Source organism: Oryx dammah, unplaced genomic scaffold (genome assembly GCF_014754425.2).
Source record: "Oryx dammah isolate SB20612 unplaced genomic scaffold, SCBI_Odam_1.1 HiC_scaffold_5, whole genome shotgun sequence".
Lineage (NCBI taxonomy): Eukaryota > Metazoa > Chordata > Mammalia > Artiodactyla > Bovidae > Oryx > Oryx dammah.
This window is the reverse complement of record NW_024070189.1, coordinates 27423837-27451164: the sequence shown is the minus strand read 5'-3', so window position 1 is coordinate 27451164 and position 27328 is coordinate 27423837. Positions and strand designations below refer to the sequence as shown.

The window sequence follows — 27328 nt, the reverse complement described above, 5'->3', positions numbered from 1 at the left end:
AAATAGTATATTATAAGGAAATTAAGACTCAGTTGATATAAGGAAAACATTTATAAGGCTATTGAGCCATAAAATACTTATAGGATACTGAGTTGTCAAATTTGGACTTTTAATATGTCAAGTCCTTAAGTGTGGTAACATCCAAAATTTCAAATATGAGTTCACTATAAAACAGAATCTTTAAAATAAAATCATTTATTTTCCTTTCATTTAGTTTATTTAGTTTGATCATTTGGTTTATTTTGTGTTAAGTATCTAGAGTTAATCAGAAAATTGGAAAATATCTCAAACATAAATAATTCAAAGATCTCAAAACTAATATATGACCCCTGAATGTCTTTTTAACATTATTGAGATTAAAGCCTTTTATATTATTGTGGAAAGCAGGATTTACTGATAGGCATCTGAAATATTGAATTTTAAATTATTTTTTCTATAATTAGATATGTGTTACTTGTTTCAAACAAGAAACAGCAGTGATACCAATAGTTGTTTTAGGGTATTTCTGAGTTACACTAATGGTAACAATAGCCAGGGTTCTTCAGGCACATTTTAAGAAGAAATGGTCTATATAAGTGTGTGTGTATCTTTGTGTGTGTATGTACATTCTGTAGAGGCAAAAAAAAAAAAAGCCCTATATCAGTAGTTTGTATTACCTTCTGCCCTCCCAGAATTGTGGGATTTGGGTCCATTAGAATTATGTAAGCCTCTAAGTATGTCTTTTTCAATGATTGGCATAGAAAAGCAGTAACATGTTTTCCAGTCATTTTCAAATTTGGGAATTACAGAGCATGTGGGGCAATTTACTGCATGTTTAGTGTATTGACTACTTATTGATTTAAAAGAAAATATTTACAAGTGGATGAAGCATTTCAGAATTAAGTACCTCTAGGCAAAGAAGACCTCAATGTAGGAAAAATTATTGACTAAATGAAATATTTAAACATAATTATATTTTTTTCAGTGATTATATTGTAGTCAAACCTACAAATTTGCATATTTAAAATTTGTTAGCATACTTAATTGATGTGACTGCAAGTATGGTTAACTTCACTGGGAAGAAGAATAATTTTCTAAGTAAACTTTAGGTTAGATATTATTGCTAATTCATCAATTTAAAGGTATATTACACTCTTAATTTTAGATATTATTTTCTTTCATTCTGGCCATTTCTCTGCTTCCTTGTACTTTTTATGTAAGATGGTACAGCTCTAGCATTCTATAATTAAGCATGCCTCTCAACCCCCCAGCAGACAGAGAAATCAGCTTAGTTTTGTGAAGAGCTGACAGAATGAGTTGTTTTTATTTTCATATTCACTTGTTGAGAAAAATATGATGCTTTATTTATGAGAACATAATAGTTTTAAATTGAGAAAGCAGATTAAAATAGCTTAACAGTTTGGCTTTAATGAAAACTTATCAGTTATTAATGAAATAGCAATTAATAATTTACCTTTGGAGTATCATATTATTTAAATTGGTCATAATAATTTGAGGCAATTTTATGCCGTTCCCCCAAATAAAAGACTGGAGTATTCTTTTACCTTTTTTAGGATCATCTGGTAAGAGATTCATGCTATGTGATTAAAGAATAACTCTCTCTAGTTTTTCATCTTTGAAGTGTATGCATTGTTCCTGGTTTTGACTTTTTATGGTTTTTTTTTGCATACTTGTAATTTTTATGGTACGTCTTTAGTTTTGTTTGTTAGCTTCTATAGCTTGTTGTGCTGTGCCATGCTTCGTTGTGCAGTCATGTCCAACTCTTTGTGACCCCATGGACACGTGGGGAGGCTGTTCAGGGCCTCTGTTCATGGGGATTCTCCAGGCAGGAAAATTGGAGTGGATTGCCATGTCCTCCTCCAGGGGATCTTCCCAACCTAGGGACTGAACCAGGTCTCCTGCATTGAGGGCGAATTCTTTACTGTCTGAGCCCCTAGGGAAGCCCAAGAATACTGGAGTGAGTAGCCTATCTCTTCTCCAGGGGATCTTTCCAACGTAGGGATTGAACCAGGGTCTCCTGCATCGCAAGTGGATTCTTTACCAGCTGAGCTACCAGGAAAGCCTTCTATAGTTTAAGGTTTTGCAAGGACTCTCTTGGTACCCTTATGACTTAAATGGAGGTACAAACAATACACCCACCTAATAATAGCAATTGATGTCTGAGAATCTTGTTTCTAATGGCAAGCCACAGAAGTCCAATGCTTCAGCTTGTTCTGCTCAACATTTTACATAAGTGATTTTAATACTAAGAGGCTTATCAAACTTTTAAATGACAAAACCATAGAGAAATTATAAATGTGTTGGATCACCGTAACAGAATCACTATTCAATGAACCTTGACAAGCCAAGTATATAATATGAAATTGCACACCTGCAAAGAACAAACAAAACAAAAATTGAACCTTGTACAGATATTCAGTCACATGAGTTATGACTAAGGTAACCTAGCATTGCAACAAGAAAGGACAGTCTTTAATACATAGTGCTGGGTCAATTAGATATCTACATGGAAAAAATCTAGTTTGATCTCTTCTTGACAATTGAGGTACAAAATTCAGTTCTAGATGAATTGTGGATCTAAATATGATACATACAGTTATAAAACTTTTAGATAAACATAGAAGAACATCCATATGGTCCATATAGTCAAAGCTATGGTCTTTCTAGTAGTTACATATGATGTAAGAGTTGGACCATACAGAAGGCTGAGTGCCAAAGAATTGATGCTTTCAAATTGTGGTGCTGGAGAAGACTCCTGAGAGTCCCTTGGACTGCAAGGAGATCAAACCAGTCAATTGTAAAGAAAATCAAACCTGAATATTCATTGTAAGGACTGATGCTGAAGCTGAAGCTCCAATACTTTGGCCACCTGATATAAAGAACTGACTCATTGGAAAAGACACTGATGCTAGGAAAGATTGAAGGCAAAAGAAGAAGGTGGCAGAAGATTTCAGTAAGAACGTCAATATGAAAAATACAACTTAATAAAAGCATTGGCAAGATTTAACAGATATTCCTTAAAGCAGGATGTTCAAAGTGCAATCAAGATATGAAAAGAATTCACCATCTTTAGTAATTAGGGAAATGTGAATAAACTACAATGTAGTATTACATACCCACCAAAATGGCTAAATTATAAAGATGGGAAATGTTTCTAGGAACACGGAGTGATCAGAACTCTCATATACCAAGTGTGTAAATTGGTACAAACCTTTTGGACAATTTTTGGCTGTGTGGTACTAAAACTGAGCATATGCTTATCCTTTGATCCACAAATTACATGCATATACTCATAAGTATATACCCAACAGAAAAACTTAGGTATTTGCTAGCATGTCTGTGGCAGCACTATTTGTGATAGTCAAAACCTGGAATGTACTCAAGTGCCTGTCACTAGTGGATAAGTGGATAAATAATTGTCCCATATTATTGAATATTGTACAATTGTGAGCATGATCTGCAACTCTAAGAAACTATATGGATGCATTTCTTAGACATAATGCTGAACAAAGGAAGCCAGACACAAATAAAATGCTGTATTACATTTATGTGAAAGTACAAAAATAAAATGCAAATCTCAGTTAAAGAAAGTGGTTTTGGGGGACGTAGTGACTGGAAGGGGGGTGTTGTAAGAATGAGTTCTGGGGCCATCATGTGCTGCTTCTTGATCTAGGTACTGCTTATATGGATTTGTTCAATTGAAAAGCTTCCAAGTTGGATTTTAGATATGTACTTCTGCCTGGATATAAATAGTTCAATATTAAGTTTTTAAAATGTTGAAGATAGTAATTTTTATTCAGCTATACAACTTGGGCAAATCATTTCTCATTTATGAGTCTCTGCTTTTTTTATTGGTTAAAATTGTGAATCAATATTGAATAGAACTGTGATTTACTGAGTTTATGGTTGGCTATTAAACAACTTTTTGTTTTACTTATTTTCTTAGTGCTTTATATAACTCAAGAGACCAATACAGAAAAGTCACTATTTGATAGTCACAGTTTCTTGTAAAAATATTTATTTTTTTCTTTTATGACAGGTGATCAGAAATGGAAAGAAAAGTAAGCAGAATCTATCTTGCTTCTGAACCTGATATAATTCATTTTCTACAAGTTGCTTGGGAGAAAACACTAGGATCTGGTTTTGTTATTACACTTACTGATGGGCAGTCAGCATGGACTGGGACAGGTAATATTAAAAGTGAATTTTTAAAGAAAAATTGATGTAATGTGCTATATTTCAGTCCTCAGTGCTACTTCAAATTAAATATTTAATTGATATTGGTTAAAATTAACATTTACTTGTTGTTACTGCTGTCAAATTTACAGCTGTTTTCTATAAGTGACATTAATAGAAATGAGGAAAAATACCCTTTTGAGTCATAGTGCTTGATCAGAGTTTTAAAAATTATCTCTTTATATAAAACATATAGTATTTTTTATATGTATCATTTCTTAGCACCCCAGGGAAATACTGAAAGGAACAGGAAGGTAAATTGGCTAGGCCAAAGCTTAGGAAAGTGAAGTGGGGTTTGTTTTCTTTTTATTTCATATAATTGTTTGAATTATTTTCCAGTGAACATATACTACATTTATAACAAAATGAAACAGAACTCTTAATAATAGCTTAAAATTTTGTAAACCATGTTTCAAACCCATATGTGGGTTTTTGGCTATTATTTTATGAAATTGACTTTTGATTTTTTTGTCTTTGGTAATAACTGGATTAAAGATTTACTGATCTTGGCCCTGCCCATTAAAGCAAGACCCAGTTTTCCCCACAGTCAGTCTCTCCCATGAAGAAGATTCCATAAGCCTCTTATCCTTATCTCTCAGAGGAGAGACAGACAGAATGGAAGCCACAATCACAAAAAACTAATCAAACTGATCACGTGGATCACAGCCTGGTCTAACTCATTGAAACTATGAGCCATGCCATGTAGGGCCATCCAAGACGGACGGGTCATGGTGGAGAGTTCTGACAAAACGTGGTCCTCAGGAAAAGGGAATAGCAAACCACTTCAGCATTCTTGCTTTGAGAATCCCATGAACAGTATGAAAAGGCAAAAAGATATAACACCAAAAGATGAACTCCCCAGGTCGGTAGATGCCCAATATGCTACTGGAGAAGAATGGAGAAATAACTCCAGAAAGAATAAAGAAATGGAGCCAAAGCAAAAAGGACACCCAGTCGTGGATGCGACTGGTGATGGAAGTAAAGTACACTGCTGTGAAAAACAATATTGCATAGGAACCTGGAATGTTAGGTCCAAGAAAGTAAATTAGAAGTGGTCAAACAGGAACTGTCAAGAGTGAACGTCGACATTTTAGGAATCAGTGAAATAAAACTGAATGGGTGAATTTAACTCAGATGACATTATACCTACTACGGTGGTCAAGAATCCCTTAGAAGAAATGGAGTAGCTCTCATAGTCAATAAAAGAGTTAAATGCAGTACTTGGATGCAATCGCAAAAATGAAAGAATGATTTCTGTTTCCAAGGCAAACCATTGAGTAACACAGTAATCCAAGTCTATTCTCAACCACTAAAGCTGAAGAAGCTGAAGTTGAACAGTTCTATGAAGACCTACAAGACCTTCTAGAACTAACAACTGAAAAAGATATCCTTTTCTTTATAGGGGACTGGAATGCAAAAGTAGGAAGTCAAGAGATACTTGGAGTAACAGGAATAAAGTTGGCCTTGGAGTACAAAATGAAGCAGGACAAAGGCTAACAGAGTTTTGCCAAGAGAACACACTGGTCATAGCAAACATCCTGTTCCAGCAATACAAGAGAAGACTCTACACATGGATATCACCAGATGGTCAATACCAAAATCAGATTGTTTATATTCTTTGGAGCCAAAGATGGAGAAGCTCTATACAGTCAGCAAAAACAAGACTGGGAGCTGACTGTGCCTCAGATCATGAACTCCTTATTGCCAAATTTAGACTTAAATTGAAGAAAGTGGGGAAAACCATTAGACCATTCAGGTATGACCTAAATCAAATCCCTTACGACTGTACAGTGGAAATGACAAATAGATTCAAGGGATTAGATCTGATAGAGAACCTGAAGAAATATGGATGGAGATTCATGACATTGTACAGGAGGCAGTGATCAAGACCATCCCCAAGAAGAAGAAATGCAAAAAGGCAAATGGTTGTCTGAGCAGGCCTTACAAATAGCTGTGAAAAGAAGAGAATCGAAAAGCCAAGGAGAAAGGGAAAGATATACCCATTTGAATGCAGAGTTCCAAAGAATAGCAAGGAGAGATAAGAAAGCTTTCCTCAGTGATCAGATCAAAGAAATAGAGAAAGACAACAGAATGGGAAAGACTAGAGATCTCTTCAAGAAAATTAGATACACCAAGGGAACATTTTGTGCAAAGATGGGCACAATAAAGGACAGAAATGATAAGGACCTAACAGAAGCAGAAGATATTAAGAAGAGGTGGCAAAAATACAAAGAAGAACTGTACAAAAAAGATCTTCATGATCCAGATAGCCACGATGGTGTGATAACTCACCTAGACCCAGACATCCTAGAATATGAAGTCAAGTGGGCCTTAGAGGCATTGCTACGAACAAAGCTAGTGAAGGTGATGGAATTCCAGTTGAGCTATTTCAAATCCTAAAAGATGATGCTGTGAAAGTGCTGCACTCAGTATGCTGGCAAATTTGGAAAACTCAGCAGAGGCCACAGGACTGGAAAAAGTCAGTTTTCATTCCAATTCCAAAGAAAGACAATGCCAAAGAATGTTCAAACTACTTCTCAATTGCACTCATCTCACATGCTTGCAAAGTAATGCTCAAAATTCTTCAAGCCAGGCTTCAATAATACATGAACCATGAACTTCCAGATGGTCAAGCTGGATTTTGAGAAGTCAGAGGAGCCACAGATCAAATTGCCAACATCAGCTGGATCATCAGAAAAGCAAGCGATTTTCAGAAAAATATGTACTTCTGCTTTATTTTCCACACCAAAGCCTTTGACTATGTGGATCACAACAAACTGTGGAAAATTCTGAAAGAGATGGGAGTAGCAGACCACCCTATCTGCTTCCTGAGAAATCTGTGTGCAGGTCAAGAAGCAACAGTTAGAACTGGACATGGAACAACAGACTGGTTCCAAATTGGGAAAGGTTACGTCAAGGCTATATATTGTCACCCTGCTTATTTAACTTATATGCAGAGTACATCATACTAACTTCTGGGTTGGATGAAGCACAAGCTGGAATCAAGATTGCCAGGAGAAATATCAATAACCTCAGATATGCAGATGACACCACCCTTATGGCAGAAAGTAAAGAAGAACTAAAGAGCCTCTTGATTAAAGTAAAAGAGGAGAGTGAAAAAGTAAGCTTAAAACTCAACATTCAGAAAATTAAGGTCAAGGCATCTGGTCCCATCATTTCATGACAAATAGATTGTTAAGATTTTGGCTTCCTGTACTGAACAAACTTTCAAACAGAAAATTTTACAGTGCACTGGAAGATGGCCTTTTGTTTTCAAAGATGTTTAAGTTTTCCGTTTCACAAATGTTTAATACCCTTTATTATTCACTTTTATTTTCTTGAGTGACTTTTAATTATAAAATATGTAACTATGTAGCATAACAATGTTTGCATGTTTAGTTAAAGCTTCTACATAAATGTAATTTGGTTTGGCACTTTATAGATAGACAATAAGATGATTAAGAACATTGAAACAATTAAATAATTGAAACATGAAAATGAATTTCCTTCCTATACCTCATCCTGTTTTTGTACAACTTTTTGATTTCTGTAACCTTCAATTTGGGTAATTTTTTTTTCTCTTTTCATTTGAGTGAAATTAAAAGGAAGTGGGGTTTCTTTTAATCTCCCACACACTAAAGTCCGTGATTTCTTTTCCATTAGCAATGTTTTATCTAATGAATGTTTTGGGGTCTAATTATCATGTGGTCTATCATCACTTCAACATTATAGAAGGTTATATCACAGGGTTAAATCACAAAGTGGGTTAATGATCGATGATTGTTATTTGACTTTCATAAGAATTAGTCAGCAGTAAGAAACTTATATCACTTATCTTGGAGTAAAATTCACTGAAGAATAAACTAAACTTTATCAATGCCTTTATTATCAAATAATTATATCTGCTTATATTTGTTCTAAACACTGATATTTTTGGTGACCTCTATGGAAATTATGTTACAGAATCAGTAGGAAAAGGATTTTTAATGAATGAAGAATAGTGAAGTGGGTCCATGATGCGATGACTTATTAAGTCTGTGTATCTTCTCAGCTCTGACACAAACTTACAATATATAATCTTTCGGTTCATTCTACATCAAAATCCAAAATAAAGAACCCTCTTTCCTTACATTCATCTTCACCTACCTACAAATATTTTCAAAGTGATTCTTTCTTTTATCCTACCTGCCTGAAAACAATTCCTTATTTTTTGTTGGTTTGCTCACTTTTTTTTGCCATATTACGTCGTTCATCTGTATCCTTACTGAATTTTATTATTTCCATGGCTTTTATCCCCAGTCACTGAAGTTTTTAAAAGGAGCATTGAGTGCTTACAGCTGTGCTTCCTCCAGCACAAAATTCAAAACTGGTGACCAAATTGTTTTTCTAGGATTGAAGTTCTAAATAGGCAGTCAGAATTTCACATGGACTATTACAGGAAATGTTCAAGTAAATTTTTTTCTTAAACTGGTACCTTGTTTTAAAAACATATCTTTTAAAGGAGAGGTACAGATATAAATAATTTTCTTTCATTTGTTTTCTTCTCAGGAAATATTTCATAACACTAACCAATGCAGGATTCACAGATGGAGTAACATATGGGCGTATCTAAGATAGTATCTAAAAGGATAGCTGAAAAGATATGTAAGATGTCAGCACTTGAATCAAGGCTCCATAAGGCTGGCATTTTTTTCTGTCTAATGGTTGTTATCCCTGGTGCCTAGAATAGTGCCTGGCACATAATAGATGCTCATTAAGCAGTTTCAGAATTTACTTGTTTAATCGCTAAGTTGTATCCCACTCTTTGCGACCCTATGAACTGTAGCCTGCCAGGCGCCTCTAACCATTGGATTTTCCAGGCAAGAACACTGGAGTGGGTTGCCATTTCTTTCTCCAGGGAATCTTCCCAACCCAGGGATTGAACCTTTGTCTCCTGTGTCTCCTACAATGCAGGCAGGTTCAATAAATGGATTGAATCAATATATTCCATTAACTATTTTCAGGAAGCTATCTTTTCATTCTAATGAAATTTAAAATACTTTTTATTAGATGGTGTATCAGTATACATACTTTATTATTTTTAATTTAATTTTTGTTTTATATTGGAATATAGTTGATTTACAATGTTGCATTAGTTTCAGTTATACAGAAAAGTGATTGTTATGCATATACATATATCCTTTTTTTTTTCAAATTCTTTTCCCATGTAGGTTATTACAGGATATTGAGTAGAGTTCCAAGTATTATACAGTAGAGCCTTGTTGGTTAGCTATTTTATATGTAGTAGTGTGTATATGTCGGAGAAGGCAATGGCACCCCACTCCAGTACTCTTGCCTGGAAAATCCCATGGACAGAGGAGCCTGGTAGGCTGCAGTCCATGGGGTCGCTAAGAGTTGGACACGACTGAGCGATTTCACTTTCACTTTTCACTTTCATGCGTTGGAGAAGGAAACGGCATCCCACTCCAGTGTTCTTGCCTGGAGAATCCCAGGGATGGGAGCCTGGTGGGCTGCCGTCTATGGGGTCGCACAGAGTCAAACACGATTGAAGTGACTTAGCAGCAGCAGTGTGTATATGTTAATCTCAAACTCCTATTTTATCCCTCCTTTCCTGTTTAAATTTGTTTTTGAAGTCTGTTGAGTCTCTTTCTGTTTTCTAAATATGTTCATTTTATCTTTTTTTTGGTGTGTGTGTGTTTTCTTAAGTTTTTCTATAGTTACATTCAAGATAGTTTCTATAGATTATTTCCTATTTCTCTGTGAAATATCAATAATATGTTTCTCTGGTACTTATACTCTTCAAAACAACCCAAACAGAAAATATTAAATTATTCCTCAGATAAAAAGCATTTGTCTTCTTATATGTTTTGTCAGAAGAGCTAATAGAGTATTTGAAAAAATCAATAGATTTGATATTGGTGATCTTCTTAAATGTGCATGCTTCAGAAGGAGAAAAAAATATGTGGAAGTATTTTAGAAGCTGTAAAATTGCACAAGAATATTTTTATTTTTACCTTTTTTCAGAGACTGTGTTGAGACTTTTATTTCAATATCAGAACTTATTAAAAACTCATTATAAAAGATACATGGATGCATTCCCAGCCTCTCTTTCTTCCTCATTGCCCATCATGGGGCTTCCAGACAGTTGATGGCACATGGACCAAAGTTATGGAAAGCTGTTATATTTTAAAGGATTCTTTAATCAAGATTTTATTGTTTATATACTATTTCATACTAATGTGTTAATTTTTAATATTATGGAAGTAAATAGTTTATCTAATGTCCCATATGTTTCACCTCAAACCAGAACAACCAGAGAGATATAGGTATGAATCCCAGTTTTATCACTTACCTTCTTCATGGTCCTTGACCATTACCTGATCTCTCTGAGTCTTACTTTTATCATTTGTAAAATGAGAATATCTGTCTTTCATTGTTGTAAGGAATAAAAAGATAAAGTGAAAGTTGCTCAGTCATGTCTGACTCTTTCGACCCTGTGGACTCTTCAGTCCATGGAGGCCAAAATACTGGAGTGGACAGCCGTTCCATTCTCCAGGGGATCTTCCCAACCCAGGGATCAAACCCAGGTCTCCTGCATTGCAGGTGGATTCTTTACCAGCTGAGCCACCAGAGAAGCCCCAAAATAGATAAATGTAACCTTAAAAAAAAAACAAAAAACTATAGAACTATATGGGACTTTCATCATTGTGATCTCGAGTTGACATGGGAACCCAACCACGCATACATTCCAAATAAATATTAGATTATATCTTGTAATTTTAAAAGGCAATAAACAGACACATCACAGTCTTTGAATATAAGAAAGAGAATTCCCAGGTGTCGAGTGTGAAGACTTATCTGAAAACCAAAAGAGTTAATGGGAGCTAAAGAACTAAGCTCATGGACTTTTGAATAGATATGCATCTAATGACTGTGGTTGTAATACCTGAGAGGAATGGCTTTTTGAGACTGCAGGCCTTTTAGAAATTGGAGCTGAACTGTAAAGATAAAGTAACCTGGAATTGATCCTATTAATAAAATCTTTAAGCAACAAATAACAAAAAAAACTACCCTGGCTTAGAGATATAGCATAGACTCACAGTAGTCAGTAAGGTCTGATTAGCTCATTTAATTGTAATGAGTAAATTAAAAGTCCCAGCAGAAATCAGAATCCTGTCTGTGTTATGTATGTGTGAGGGGTAGGGGCTTAAATTTGAACTCTCTTAAATTTTCCACAAGGGTAAAAACCAAGTGAAGAAATTAACTTCCAAAACTGATGCAGAACTGGTGAAACCTGTAAGGACTCCAGGAAAGACCAACCAGCAACCTTTGTTTATGGCTACCTCTGTTTGCCAGATCACTTGATACTTTGGCTAGAGGAGAGCCATGTTCAGACTTCACAAAGCACAGAAGGGAAAAAAAAGCAGAATGAGAATGTGTCAGCAGCTAGAAGAAATGGAATTAATACTTTAGGAACCATGCACAGAGACTGATCTGAATGAGATCTATAAGATGTCATATATATATATCCTTCAAATATTGAAAAGAAGGCCAGAACAAGATATTATGAAAAAGAAAAAATGATCTGAAATTTGGACATATAATCATTGAAGTAAAAATCACTATGGATGAGTAAAACATCAGCTTTAAATATACCTAGATGAGATAATTGATAGCCAGATATGTAATATAATGTATACCATAGAGGAGACAATAAATATTAATTCCCTTTCCTTTTCTTCCTCTAAGTAGTAAGACTCTCTTTATCTACTGTTTTTATTGTTGGCACATAATGAGATGAGAATGAACTCCGTTTTTACTTTAATTTGACTCTACCTATGTGAGTGAGAAATAGACTATAGACTATTTAATTTCTTTAATAATTGAGTCAAGGAAGAAGTTTTAAAATACTGAGTTTATTAGTCATTATAGAAAATGCTTTCTTCTGCTATGACCTTCTGCAGGTACACAAGATGGTTGTTTCCGTGGTAATTTATAATCTGTGACTTTATCTGAGGACAGAGAAAGAATGCAAAGAGTCTAATGAGATTTGAGACTAAATGTATTTATCAAAAATTGCTAGTTCAGTTAAGAGGTATAATTTGACTTAAAAATGTGTGGTGTGGGCATTGATTTTATTTTTGTTTAAATTTCTGTTGCTTAATAATAAATTAGTAGCCACAGGTAAATATATCTTTTCTTATGTTTAGAAATTTATTTTCAAATAAGACTTTATTACTCTTTCTCACAGTTTGTGAATCAGACATTTCCCAAGAAGCTGATGACATGGCAATGGAAAAAGAGAAATATGTTGATGAACTGAGAAAAGCATTGGTGTCAGGAGCAGGACCAACTGACACATACAAGTTTAATTTTTCTAAAGAGTCTCATCACTTCTCCTTTGAGAAAAACTTGAAAGATGTTTCAGTAAGTAAATCTTTCCATAATGTTGTAAGTGGTAAAATGTCAGAGAGTACTTATGGAGAAATTATTTAAGTAACTAGCATATTATTCCCAAAACACCTCAGAAACAAAAGTTTGAAAAGTACTTGGAAAAATGCTTCAAAGTTAGTCATTAAATGCTTTACATTCATGAATTGTGAAAAATAATTATGGTAAGGTATATTTCATTTTTAGTGTTTTAAAACTAATTTGTATTAAGATAATTACATGAATGAGCAGTTCTGAAAAATGGCATCAGAAGTTGTAGATCATGAGACAGGCTTATTGAAATGAATTTGGGGAAATACTGATTTTAGAGAAAGAAAATAATATATTTTTCTTTGAATATTTAACAATTATGACCTGTTTTCTTCCTTATTAAAATGTACTTGCAATTACAAAATGATATAGTTAGGTAGAGTAAGATATATGTTTATAAATTAAGGTATTTTATTTACATTTTCAAAATTAGAAGTATTAAAATAGAAGGAAATAACTTTCAACCCAACCTTTTCAAAGCTTGCAAGCTGTACAGACAAGGAATCTGCTATTTGTTCTGTTTGATTTATACATCAGTTCAAATCAAGGTTTATTTATGAGAAGTGTACTACTTACTGTTTGTATACCTTAATTCATGTTAGTATAACTAGAGGTTGAATTATTTGTTTTTTGTCAGTCATTTATCAATCAGATATTAGATCTATAGTAGAAGAAAAAGAGGGACATCTTTACTACATTAAGTTTAAAGACAGTTATTGACAGTTTGTACTGGAACTAAGTTGAGTTTAAAAAATTCTTTTTAAAAAACTCTTTAATTCAGAATGATTAAAGGGATTTCACCAATTAGAGAAACATTTGAAGCAACAGATGGAATCATTACTTTGAAATATATATTATCCTATATAGAATAATGCAGAGAGCCTGGCTTTAGTAATTATTTCTATTTAGAAAATATATACTTATTGTACTCAACTGCCAATTTATGTAAATTTCAATATGTTGAGGTCCTTAAAAATGATAATTTAAAATAGGGTAAGTAATGTTTGAAATGGCTAGTAAAGTTTCATTATTTGTCACAAAATATTCTTTCCTGTGTATGTCAAGTGATGTTATATACTATAGGACTGCTGACTGTTTCTTCTAATATTTTGAAGCAGATCATCGTCAAATTGGGAGTAATGTCTTTTCCCACTCAACAAACATTTGTATGTATTGATTAACATTGTTTCATGCAGTTTCTAGTTTTCAACTGTTTTGTGTACACTGATGCATAACAAAGAGTGTGAGAGGTACCTTTTGGGAAATTGAAAGGGTTTTAGTATCTTTGACATGATGAAAAGGAGCATTTGGTCCATTGGGCGTGGATGGAGTATTTGCCGTGCTTGGTGATACATCTGATCTTGGTGCCTATGTGAGGAAAGTCATCATGACTTAAGTCCTGTACAACTGGCTTAGCATGTGTCAGACTCAAAAACTGTGACAATAATCCTGAAAGACAGTTTGCTTACTACCCCAAAATTAATCAACTTCATCAGAGCCAAAGCCTTGAAACACTAACTTTTCAGTAGGTTTTCTTAAAAAAGTAGAAACAGAGTAAGAAATTCTTAGTAATGCTGAAGAGTGTAGGTTGCCGAATGCTCATGCTCTGAAGCACTGTGGTTCAGCTTAGATAGCTACCTCGTTATTTATTAATTTGCCTATGAGAAAAAAAAAAAAGGCTACTCTCTCAGAACAGTTTGACGAGGAGTTTTTGACTTGACTTACTTGAGAGATATATTTGGATATGTCTGAATGAGGTAGAACTTTCAGTATGAGGTTCTGCAGTCAGCTTCATGGATGCAGATGAAAATCACAAGTTTATTTGGCCAGACTTCCATGGGAATCTTGTAGTGCTTTACGATGTGCTTCTGCGGATTGAATTTCAGAGTGACAGTATCTTGTAAATTCATTTGGTGGCAAAAATATGCAGACAGTTGGAAACACGGCAGAATACTTTTTAAAGCTAATTTTGCTTTAGATGACCTAAATATGTACAAGGTATTCGTAATCCTTTCCTTGATGACACAGACATCTGATTGTTGCCAAAAATAACCTCCTATACTTACAAGATAAGAATGAACATAGATTCAACTCAAAACCTTATAGTGAATTCTGTTGTTGACATAAGGTTACTCTCCCAAAGAATATTCCATGAGTTCTAAGTACATCTGCTATCAGTTTCATACCTAGTAGAGTCAGGATTCGGGGGCATTTGTTGCCATAATTTCAGGAAGTTTTATATGTATAATTCTGTGTTGAAGATCACTGCATAATTTGACATTTTGAGTATTCAAGTCACATAAGACTTATTTGAATTTACCTTTGTATCAAATTTTCTTTGTTTTTCTATTTTTAAAAAGTAAGTAACTACTAGTTTTTATATTAAAGAAGAACTGGTTCTTTTTGAAATATTGCCTTGTTTTATCAGTGAAAGAATTGTCAGTTTCCAAACCAATGAAATATTTAATATGTATAATGTGTAAGTTGATGTTTATATACAGTTTTGTGGGAAGGAATGGGTCCATTATTTTTACAAGGTTGCTTTGCTCTCATTGACTTTTCCTTACAGATGACATAGATTTTTAATTTTAGCTTAATTCTCATTGAGATAAATGTTGTATGGCCAGTTGAATGCTTTTTTTCTATACAGTGCAAACTTCTGGGACTCTCCCTACCCCATTACCAGGACACTTCAGTTGGCTGTAGATTGTTCTGGATGAAACATAATCTAGTACAAGCATTCAGAATTCATTATCTCTTTACTATAAGTACTGTTGCCCACTCAGGAGATTATTCATGTACTTCGTGTCATTGTTTTCCCTCTGCTTTTCCCAGTTCATATTGATTTTGCAATATATACTTTATCATGAAAATACTGCATCTTAATTAAATATATCTTCTTTTTTCTATTTCATAATTTGTTCCTTCAGAAACTGTTTTCATTCATGAGCTATTTAGAAAAAGACCTAATTATTTTTGATAAGAATAACCTTGGTCTCATAATTTAGATTGTTCATATATCTTTTTTCTCAACTATAAAATTTTGAAGTGATTTCTTTGATTCATGGCAGGTCATCTATCATACCATAGTTTTATATTTCTAAAAATAGTCCTAATAAAGGAAAGCCATGAAATTTGAAGGAACATTAAACGTGATCAACACACACACATTACAAACATATACATGAAAATTGGCTTTAGGTCTCTTTTAGAAAAGAAGAAAAAGCTTAAATTTTGTATATATAGAATAAAACTTTGAAATTAAAAAAAGAACTTAAGTCAAATTGCATTTTCTTTCCCTTTCTCTCCCTTGCCCCCATTATCAGATACTGGCCTTGGATACAGTTAGACTGAAAATCTGATGACTTAAATAGCATGGCAGATCCTTTTCTCTGATGTTATGATCCAAATAGGCCGATCTGGATTAATAAATTAGTTTTATGGTGTGGAAGCTCAAGCTTCTGTAATCATGTTGCTTTTCCCTTTTACAAAGACATTTTTAATCTCATGGTCATGGTTATGCTCACCTTTCAGGCAGCAGGAAAGGTGCCTCAAAAGAGAAAGTGAAGCACATGTGCATTTCCTTTGTGACGTCACACTAGTGTTGCGTGCACTGCGTTAGCTAGCATCCCATTGTCCGAAACTAAGTCACGTGGCTGGGTTCACCGAGCTGCAAAGGGATCTGTGAAGTGTGCTCTTCAGCTCTGTCCCATGCCCAGAAGTTTTCATTACTGTGTAAAAAAAGGGAAGGTGGATGTTGAGGGACAGTTAGGAATCTCTGCATGTTAATGTTTAGGAGAGATTGAACTGTCATTTAGAAGGATTCACTTTTATTGTTACAAGAGTCTTTCTCTAGTATTTTCATTGCAAATAATGTTTCAGTTGTTTAAACAATGTTGCAACATACAGTAAGGTATGTATGTACAATAAGGTTAGTTTGTATCTTCCTATATGTCATAACTTTTCTTTTTTAAGTGGAAAATACATTCTAAGTTCAAAGGACCTCCCTACATTTATTTAACTTACATTTCTCAGGTATATAAAAATGAAGTAAAGTTATCCCAAAGTAGTCAAAGTTGTGTTTTAAAGACAGCAGCCCCAAATCCTGTATTATTGCCATGTGTCCCTGTGGTTTGGGGAACTTTGAAATCAAATGGATATTTCCAGATGAAATATCAGAATTGGAGCATTTGTTATGGTACTCTGCCAAGGACTTTGTCAAAAATAGTAATGATTTTCAGGTTTGTGGGAGTATGGGTTGCAAATGTGTTGCTTGAATGCCTCAAAAAGAAATTGTAGTATTTATTTCCATGATAAAAGTATTTGTATACATCTGCCATTTTTTTAATTAAACCCTTTATAATTCTTGACCTTTTGGAATGTGGGAACTAAATGAGTTATGTAAGTGGTGCAGAAGTCCTGTTCAAAGTATATGTTTTATAGTTAAACCATACAAAAGACTTTAAATTATTACTTTAAAAATTATTAATTTTGAGTTATACAGTTTTGTCTTTGAGAACTCATTCTCTTTTTGTTTCATATTGCTCTGCTTCAATTTAAAATGTTTTCTTCTTTTATAAGAAACATCTCAAAGTCATTATATTTTAATTTTTTCAATTATTCCAGATTTTTCAGAAAAAACAACAACAACAACAGCTTAGTAAAAACAAGAGTCTGAAGTAGCATGTGAAAACTCTGCTCCAAGAGAACTTTTGAGTATTAATAAGTTAATATTTGCTTATTACTTTTCAGTTAACATGGACTCTCACTTCATCATGTGACCTTGGCATTGTCACTGTTTGTATTTGAGGAAACAGTTGCTAAAAACATAAGCAAGTTCCTAAGGAAAGTGGAGGTAGTAAGTAAGTTAGGTAGGGTGGAATCCAGGACTCTATCAAAGTCAATTAAAATTTTTTTTTATTTAGTTGTAATGTACATATAATATAGTGTACCTGTGTAAGATGCAAAGTTTTCACCACTCTAGGCAGTTCCTTTGTGCCTCTTTAAAGTCAGTTCCCAACCTACCATCTTTCCTCCTCAATCCTGCTTATTCTCTAGGCTCCAAACAGCCACTAAACTATTCTTTGTCACTTTAGATTAGCTTTACTTGTTTAAGAATTTCATGTAAATGGAACTGGACAGTATGTACTCTTTCCTATAACTTTATTTACATAGTATAATGTTTTTGAGATTCATCCTTATGTGTTGTGTTTCATCAATTCATTTCTTTTGATTACTTGATAATATTCCATTGAATAAATATGCCATATCCACCCTTTGATGAATAGTTTGTGGGTGGTTTCCAGTTGTGGATTATTGTGAATAAAGCACTTATATACATTCATATATAATTCTTTTTGTGGTTATATTTTTTAAATGGCTGTATTAAGGTATAATGTACATATTGAAAGTGGACATTTTGAGAAATTTTAAAATATGTACATACCCAGAAACAGTCATCACAATCAAGATAGTGAACACATCCTCATTTGTCCCACAGTTTTTTTGTATACCTTTGTAATCTTCCCCTCCCTATCTCCTGATTGAGTCCTCAGACAACCACTTACAGTTTTCTATCACTATAGGCTATTTTTACATTTTCTAGAGTTTTATGTAAATGTAATGCGAAGAATCGGACACAACTGAGCGACTTCACTTTCACTTTTCACTTTCATGCATTGGAGAAGGAAATGGCAACCCACTTCAGTGTTCTTGCCTGGAGGATCCCAGGGACAGGGGAGCCTGGTGGGCTGCCGTCTATGGGGTCGCACAGAGTCTGAAGCGACTTAGCAGCAGCATAACATATCTTTTTCCATCCTTCTTCTTTTGCCTGTTTTGTCTTTATTTAAATTGTATTTCTTTTAAGAAATATATGGTTGGATTTTGCTTTTTTAATCCAGTCTGGATATCTGTGATTTTAATTGGCGTGTTTAAGGTATTTATATTTCATATGTTTATTAATGATGGTTTTAAAATATGCTGTCTCTTTTTGTTCCACCTTTATTTCCTTATTTCACTTATGGGTCTTTTTTTAGACTACTTACATATATTTTTATAATACAGTTTCTTCTTTTTGGTTGGATTATAACTCATTTTCATGCTATTTTAGTGCTTGCTTTAAACTTTATAGGGCTTCCCTTGTGGCTCAGCTGGTAAAGAATCTGCCTGCAAGGTAGGAGACCTGGGTTCGACCCCTGGGTTGGGAAGATCCCCTGGAGAAGGGTAAGGCTACTCACTCCAGTATTCTGGCCTAGAGAATTCCATGGACCATATAGTCGGCGGGGTCGCAGAGTCGGACACGACTGAGCGACTTTCACTTAGAGTTTATAGCATATATCTTTACCTTATCACTGTCTACCTTGAAGTGATACACTGCTTTACAGACAGTTTAAGACTCCTAATAGCAACATATATTTTATACCCACACACATACACACACACCATACATCCATTTTTCCTCTCCTGGGCTTTATGTTATTTTGGTCATGTGATTTCACTTCCATATATGTGATAAACTTTGCAATATATTGTAATTATTTTTGTTTTTACCAGTCAATTAACTTTTAAAATTTATTTTGAAATAATTTTAGACTCACGAAAAGTTTCAAAAATAATACATAGGATTCAGTATGCCTTGCTCCCGGGTTCCCCAATGATAACCATATAGCCATAGTATATTATTTAAAGCAGGAAATTGACATTGGCACAATATTATTAACCAAACTACAGACCTTACACAGATTTTGTTAGTTTTTACATGTTTTTTTATGTGTTTCTGTGTTTTTGTTTTTTGTTTTTGCGTGTTTATAGTTAAATGAATTTTATTACATGTATGAATTCATATAACCACTACCATAGTCAGGATACAAAACTGTTCTATTATCACAAAGAAACCTCTTCATTCCTTTGTACTACCCCTTTATAGTCATTCTCCGCTCTCCAGTGTAACCCTCAGCATCTTATTTTCTGTTCTTCATCACTGAACTTTTGAGATTTTGAGAATATTAATTAATAAAATCATACAGTAGGTAGCCTTTTGAGATTAGCTTGTTTCACCCCACTGAGTATAATGCCCTTGCGATACATTCAAATTATTGTAAATATCACTGATTTATTTTTATTTATTGCTGAGTAGTCCATTGTATGACTGTACTGGTTTGTTTATCCATTTAATGACTGAAGAACATTTGTGTTATTTCCACTTTTTGGCAATTACAAAGCTGCTTTAAACATGCATGCATAGGTTTCTGTGTGGATATAAGCCTTCGTTTCTCTAGAACAGAGACTGGCAACTATATCCTGTAAATCAGCTGCCCATTTTGGTAAATGAACTTTTACTGCGACATAAAAGTGCCAATTTGTTTGTGCATTGTCTGTGACTGCTTTTGTGCTGTAATGCTGAATGGCTGCAACAGAGATATTATGATATGTAATGACTAAGAAGTTCACTTTTGTCTTATTAGAAAGAGTTTGCTGATCTCTGCTCTAAGGTAGATATATAAGATTGTGAATACAGGATTGTATGATAAATATGTGTTTACCTTTACAAAGAAACTGCTAACCTGTTTTCCAAAGTGAGTGAACCATTTTACCTTCATACCTGAAATGTATGAAAGATCCATATTCTTTCTACACTTGGTGTTGTCAGTATTTTTTATTTTAGCCATTTAATAGGCATATTATTGTATCTTATTGTGGCTTTAGTTTCTGTGTCCTTAATGGCTAAGGATGTTGACTTCATGTGTTTATTTGACATCTGTAAATTGTTCTTGGTGAAATGTCTTTTCAGATTTTACCCATGTTTTTAGTTGGATTGTTTTTATTTATCAGATATGTGATTTGAAAATATCTTCTTCTAGTCTATTACTGGTCTGTTCATTTTATTAATGGGGTCTTATCAGGGCTTCCCTGAGAGCTCAGTTGGTAAAGAATCCACCTGCAATGCAGGAGACCCGAGTTCAATTCCTGGGTTGGGAAGATCCCCTGGAGAAGGGATAGGCTACCCACTCCAGTATTCTTGGGTTTCCCTTGTGGCTCAGTTGGTAAAGAATCCACCTGAAATGCAGGAGATGTGAGTTTGATCCCCTGGAGAAGGGAAGGGCTGCCCACTCCAGCATTCTGGCCTGGAGAATTCCATGGGCTGTCTAGTCCATGGGGTTGCAAAGAGTTGGACATGACTGAGCGAGTTTCACTTTTGTGGAGCTAAAGTTTTTATTTCTGATAAAGTCCAGTTTATGGATTCTTTTTTCCTTTTATGAATTATTCTTTTGGTGTTATGTCTAAGGACACTTCATGTAACCCTAGGTCATGAAGATTTTCTTTTAAAACAGTTTTATAGTTTCATGTTCTACATTTAGATCTATGATCTATTTTGAGTTCATTTTCGTTCAGTTTGAGCTTCCATTTTCTTGGATATGAATGTCCAGTTGAACTAATACCATTAGTTGAAGAGACTCTCCTTTCTCTATTGAATTGCTTTTGCACCTTTATTAAAAATCATTGACTGTACTTGTGTGGGTCTGATTTTTGACTCTGTATCCTGTTTCATGAACCTATGTGTATATTCTTCCACCAGTATCACACTGTCTTAAATACAGTAGCTACATTATAAACCTTAAGACTGGGTTTTATGATTCCTCCAACTTTATTCTTTTTTTCAATATTGTTTTAGATGATTTAGTTATTGTGCCTTTGAAAATTAATTTTAAAAGTATTCTATTTACAAAAAACTACAATTGAGTCTTCTAGTCCATTAACAGTTTTGTTTTGTTTTTTTTTTAGGTTTTCCTTGATATCTTTCATCAGTATTTTAGAGTGTTTAGGACACAGATCTTTTCATGTGCCTGTTGGCCATTTGTATGTCCTCTTTGGAGAAATGTCTATTCAGGTCTTTAGCCCAATTTTTGAGTGACCTGTTTGTTTTGATGCTGCTAAGCTAATGACTATACTTTTATACTTTAAAATTTCACTACTAAAACAGTTTATAGCCTGCTGCACCTATACAACCTATTCTGGACATGTTACTGTCACACTGCCTGACTACCTGATTTGAATCTCAGATGTGCTAATACCTGATTTAATGTATTAGCATATAGGTATGTGTGTATACCTTTTCTAGGACACTTCTCTTAATAGGTAGTTTATAAATACTCATTGTTATTAATTATTTACTTGGCTGTCTCTTCTATTATACAGTAAACTCCTTGAAGGCAGTGACTGTGTCTTAGCTGAGTTTGAAATTCCAGCAAATCTGAATATTTGGGGGTGGCCTTTTGTTGAGAGGAAGTGTGGCATAATGGAAAGAACTTTAAATCTTGTCTTTAGTTTTGTATCTATTTCTATTATTTTGGATTCAGCAAGTCATTTGTCTTTAATGATGAAAAATAGTTCAAATAGGCTTATAATGAGAACTCCCAGAAATTATGATTGATGTGTGTGTACAAATTCCTTGTAAATTGTGAATTGGTATAGTGTGAGGCCTGTCCCGAGAGATCACTGAGTTGATGCCTTGTATTCAGAAGGGCCTTCTGATATTATCTGTAAATGAGTTTATACACATTGTTTCAGCAGACATTTTTTTATGCTAGTTTCAAATTGTATCCCATCTCAAGTTATACCATTTAAAACATACTATAAATAACATCAATTGTCAGTGTAATTTTTGTAATCTTGATTTCTGTCAGTGTATGTAGAAATTAAAAAGTAGGAGTGACTTAGAATTTCCTTGACCTCAGAGAGCCTTGTTAAACAGATGTCTTTGTTATACTGTTTACTCTTTCAGATAAAGTTTATTGGAGGATCCCAGCTTTGTTTTCTATGTTGAATTTTCTAGTATACTAACATATATTGATGAAAACTGGCCACATAGTATAATCTTTATTCAAAACTGAAAGTATGCAAAAAATAATTTTTAAAAAAGATATACTGTTACAACAATTAAAGGTTAATTGCTTTTTTTGTGCAACTTCTGGAGAGAATGTGATATTTGTGGGTACAAATGATCCAAAACCAGTGCAGTAGTGGAGATATGCCCATTGTGACTAGAACCATAACAGTGGATTATAGTGGTATTTTCACTAATTTGTTATGCTTCTTGGTCATTTTATATCTTTTGACAGCTATTTCTTTTTAACTCTTTAATTTTAGACTTACAGAGAAAGTGGCAAAAATACTAAGAAGAATTCCTGCATATCCATTACTCTGTTTTCTCTAATATTCAGGAAGCTTAGAAAAGAAAGTGAAGTCACTCATTGTATCTGACTCTTTGCAACCCCATGGACTGTAGCCTGCCACGCTCTTCCATCCATGGGATTTTCCAGGCAAGAATACTGGAGTGGGTTGCTATTGCCTCCTCCAGGAGATCTTCCCAACCCAGTGTTAGAACCCTGGTCTCCCACACTGCCAGCAGACTCTTTATCCTCTGAGCCACCAGGGAAGCCCTAACCAACTAAGACCCCACACATACTCATGGTACAATTATTAACAATTAGAATGTTAACACTGACATGATAATCTACGGATCTTATTTGATGTTTTCCAATTTTACTACTATCTTAGTCTTCCCAGGCTTCTGTAACAAAATACCAAAGACTGGATGGTTTATATGAGAGGAATTTATTTCTTACAGTTCTGTGACTATGAAGTCCAAGGTCATGGAACCATCCTATTCAGTTCTTGGTGAGCACCTGCTACCTGGCTTTCAGTTGACTGCCTTCTTCTGTATTCTCTTGTGGTGGACAGAAGCTAGGTGTAATTTCTTCCTCTTCATATAAAGTTACTAATCATGTCATAGAGGTCCTGCCTTTGTGAATTCATCTAAACAGATCACTTCCCCAAAGCCCCACCTCTAATACTGCCATAGTAGAAAGGGTTAGGGCTTAAACATATGAATTTTAGGGAGAAACAATGTTCAGTTCATAATGCTCATACAGGTTTTTTCCTGGTCTGGAATATAAGTGTCTCACATTGCTTTTAATGTTCTTTGTTATCTTTTAGTCTGTGAAAGTTCTTCAGTCTTTGTTTTTCCTGACTTTGAAGAACACTGGTTATTTAATCTGTGTTTCTCATGGTCAGATTGAATTTATGGAATTTTTCAAAGAAATGATGATTTATCCTACTCAGTGCAACATGTTAGGAGGTGCATGTTATCTATCTGGATTATTGTGTGTGTGTGTGTTCAGTCGTTTCCGTCCTGCAACCTCGTGGACTGTAGCCTGCTAGGCTCCTCTGTCCATGGAACTTTCCAGGAAAGAATACTGGAGTGGGTTGCCATTTCCTTCTCTAGGGGATCGTCCCAACCCAGAGATTGACTTGTATCTCCTGAGTCTCCTGCATTGAAAGACAGATTCTTTACCACTGCACCACCTGGGAGCCCATCCACATTATTACTAGCGATTTTAACTTTGAATACTTGATTAAAGGAGTGTCTGCCAGGTTTCTTTCAACTGTAACTGCTATTTTTTCCTTTTGTGGTTAAGTATCTTGTGGGTAGATAATTTTGAGAGTACACAAATGCCCTATTTTAATCATACTTTTACCCACTAATTTTAGCACACATTGATGACATTTTAAATTTAATTTTTACTATAGATGCTTTACAATGTTGTTTTAGTTTATACTGTACAGCAAAGTAAATCAGCTGTGTGTATATGTTGTGTATGTATACACACAAATATCTCCTTTTATTGATATCTTTCCCATCAGGTCACCACAGAGCACTGAATGGAGGAGTAGAACTCCTCAAGCTATACAGGAGGCTCTCATTGCTTTGATGACTTTTGTCTCCACTACCTATTACTCTGATATATCTAGCTGTGAATTTCTTGTTTCTTCATTCCTTTACTTTATTAATTGGAATTCTACTATAAGGCATATGCAGATGACACCACCCTTATGGCAGAAAGTGAAGAACTGAAGAGCCTCTTGATGAAATTGAAAGAGGAGAGTGAAAAAGTTGGCTTAAAGCTCAACATTCAGAAAACTAAGATCATGGCATCCAGTCCCATTACTTCATGGAAAATAGATGGGGAAACAGTGGAAACAGTGGCTGACTTTATTTTTGGGGGCTCCAAAATCACTGCAGATGGTGATTGCAGCCATGAAATTAAAAGACGCTTACTCCTTGGAAGGAAAGTTATGACCAACCTAGATAGCATATTCAAAAGCAGAGACATTACTTTGTCTACAAAGGTCCATCTAGTCAAGGCTATGGTTTTTCTAGTGGTCATGTATGGATGTGAGAGTTGGACTATAAAGAAAGCTGAGTGCCAAAGAATTGATGCTTTTGAACTGTGGTGTTGGAGAAGACTCTTGAGAGTCCCTTGGACTGCAGGGAGATCCAACCAATCCATTCTAAAGGAGATCAGTCCTGGTGTTCTTTGGAAGGACTGATGTTGAAGCTGAAACTCCAACACTTTGGCCACCTGCTGCAAAGAGCTGACTCATTTGGAAAGACCCTGAAGCTGGGAAAGATTGAGGGCAGGAGGAGAAGGGGACAACAGAGGATGAGATGGTTGGATGGTATCACCGACTCGATGGACATGGGTTTGGGTGGCCTCTGGGAGTTGTTGATGGACAGGGAGGCCTGGTGTGCTGCAGTTCATGGGGTCGCAAAGAGTCAGACACGACTGAGCAACTGAACTGAACTGAAAGCTGTTTATGCTCTTCCATTTATTTTTTCAATTATTTATATGCATAGGTACTGTCATGAATATATTTATTTTATTCTATGGATTAAATTGTTCTCATTTATTTTGTTGCTTAAATTGTCCTCGATTTTGCCGTTGGGAGCTTACTCAACTTTTGTGTCTTTTAGATATGTCTCCATTACTTCTAGCCCTTCCTGACTTTCCAGCACAACAAGACCCATCTTGTCTTTCTTGACCTGGCCGTACAATCAACCATTTATCCAAAGATCAATAGTTTTTTAAATTTAAGATTAAATATTGTAATCAACATCTGGGTACTAGATGTGCTTCTAGCTACTGAGGTGCTATTTCTTTTAGGTCCTTTCTGCTAACTCACAGAGCTAGGAAATACATGTGTGTACTTATATGTACACACATCTGTATTTCTCCATTTGTATATATGTTAAAAGCCATTAGTTCAGCCCAGTGTCACAGAGTTTATTCTAGCCTTCCCCTTCTTCTTAATTTTCAACTTCCTCTGACAGTGAAAATTCTGGCTTTCATTATCCACAATATGTTAGTTATTTACTCAGTCCTAGTATACACGTATTTTTGGAATTGTTTACTCATATCCTAGTGAAAAATAAATTTTCTAAATATAGTACACTATTTGTATGTAGTTCTTTTTGTCTTTTGCTGTTGTTCAGTCACTCATTCATATCTGAATCTTTGTGACCCCATAGCCTGAGGCACGCCAGGCCTCCCTATCCTTTACCACCTCCTGGAGGCTACTCAGACTCATGTCCATTGAGTCAGTGATGCCATCCAAGTATCTTGTCCCCTGTTGTTCCTTTCTCCTACTGCGTTCAATCTTCCCCTGCATCAGGGCTTTTTCTATTGAGTCAGCTTTTTGTATCAGGTGGCCAAAGTATTGGAGTTTCAGCTTCAGCATCAGTCCTTCCAGTGAATACTCAGGGTTGATTTCCTTCAGGATTGACTGATTTGATCTCATTGCAGCCCAAGGGACTCTCAAGAGTCTTCTCCAACACCACAGTTAAAAAGCATCAATTCCTCGATACACAGCCTTCTTTATGGTCCAACTCTCACATCTATACACTATTACTGGAAAAACCATAACTTTGACTAGATGAACCTTTGCTGGTAAAGTAATGTCTCTGATTTTCAATATGCTGTCTAGGTTGGTCACAGCTTTTCTTCCAAGGAGCAAGCATCTTTTCATTTCATATCTGCAGTGATTTTGGAGCCCCCCAAAATAAAATCTGTCACTGTTTCCACTGTTTCCCCATCTATTTGCTATGAAGTGATGGGACTAGATGCCATGATCTTAGTTTTTTGAATGTTGAAATTAAAAGACGCTTACTCCTTGGAAGAAAAGTTATATCAACCTAGATAGTATATTCAAAAGCAGAGACATTACTTTGCCAACTAAGGTCCGTCTAGTCAAGGCTACGGTTTTTCCTGTGGTCATGTATGGATGTGAGAGTTGGACCGTGAAGAAGGCTGAGTGCTGAAGAATTGATGCGTTTGAACTGTGGTGTTGGAGAAGACTCTTGAGAGTCCCTTGGACTGCAAGGAGATCCAACCAGTCCATTCTGAAGGAGATCAGCCCTGGGATTTCTTTGGAAGGAATGATGGTAAAGCTGAAGCTCCAGTACTTTGGCCACCTCATGCAAAGAGTTGACTCATTGGAAAAGACTCTGATGCTGGGAGGGATTGGGGGTAGGAGGAGAAGGGGACAACCCAGGATGAGATGGCTGGATGGCATCACGGACTCGATGGATGTGAGTCTGAGTGAACTCCGGGAGTTGGTGATGGGAGGCCTGGCGTGCTGCGATTCATGGGGTCGCAAAGAGTCGGACACGACTGAGCGACTGAACTGAACTGAACTGAACTGAGTTTTAGGCAGGCTTATTAACTCTCCTCTTTCACATTCATCAAGAGGCTCTTTAGTTCTTCTTTGCTTT

At 35.1% G+C, this 27328-nt stretch overlaps 1 protein-coding gene across 3 annotated transcripts in view; it reads left to right on the top strand.

The window, feature by feature from the left end:
- Positions 1–27328, top strand: part of XRCC4 (X-ray repair cross complementing 4) — a 283891-nt gene that overhangs the window by 25125 nt on the left and 231438 nt on the right. The window contains exons 2-3 of one of the 3 annotated variants that reach the window (XM_040239422.1): positions 4040–4188; positions 12488–12663. In XM_040239422.1, coding sequence (XP_040095356.1) covers positions 4050–4188; positions 12488–12663 — 315 coding nt within the window. In that variant the 5' untranslated portion in view covers positions 4040–4049. The remainder of the gene's footprint in view (positions 1–4039; positions 4189–12487; positions 12664–27328) is intronic. The other 2 variants (XM_040239424.1, XM_040239423.1) reach the window with 2 other exon arrangements.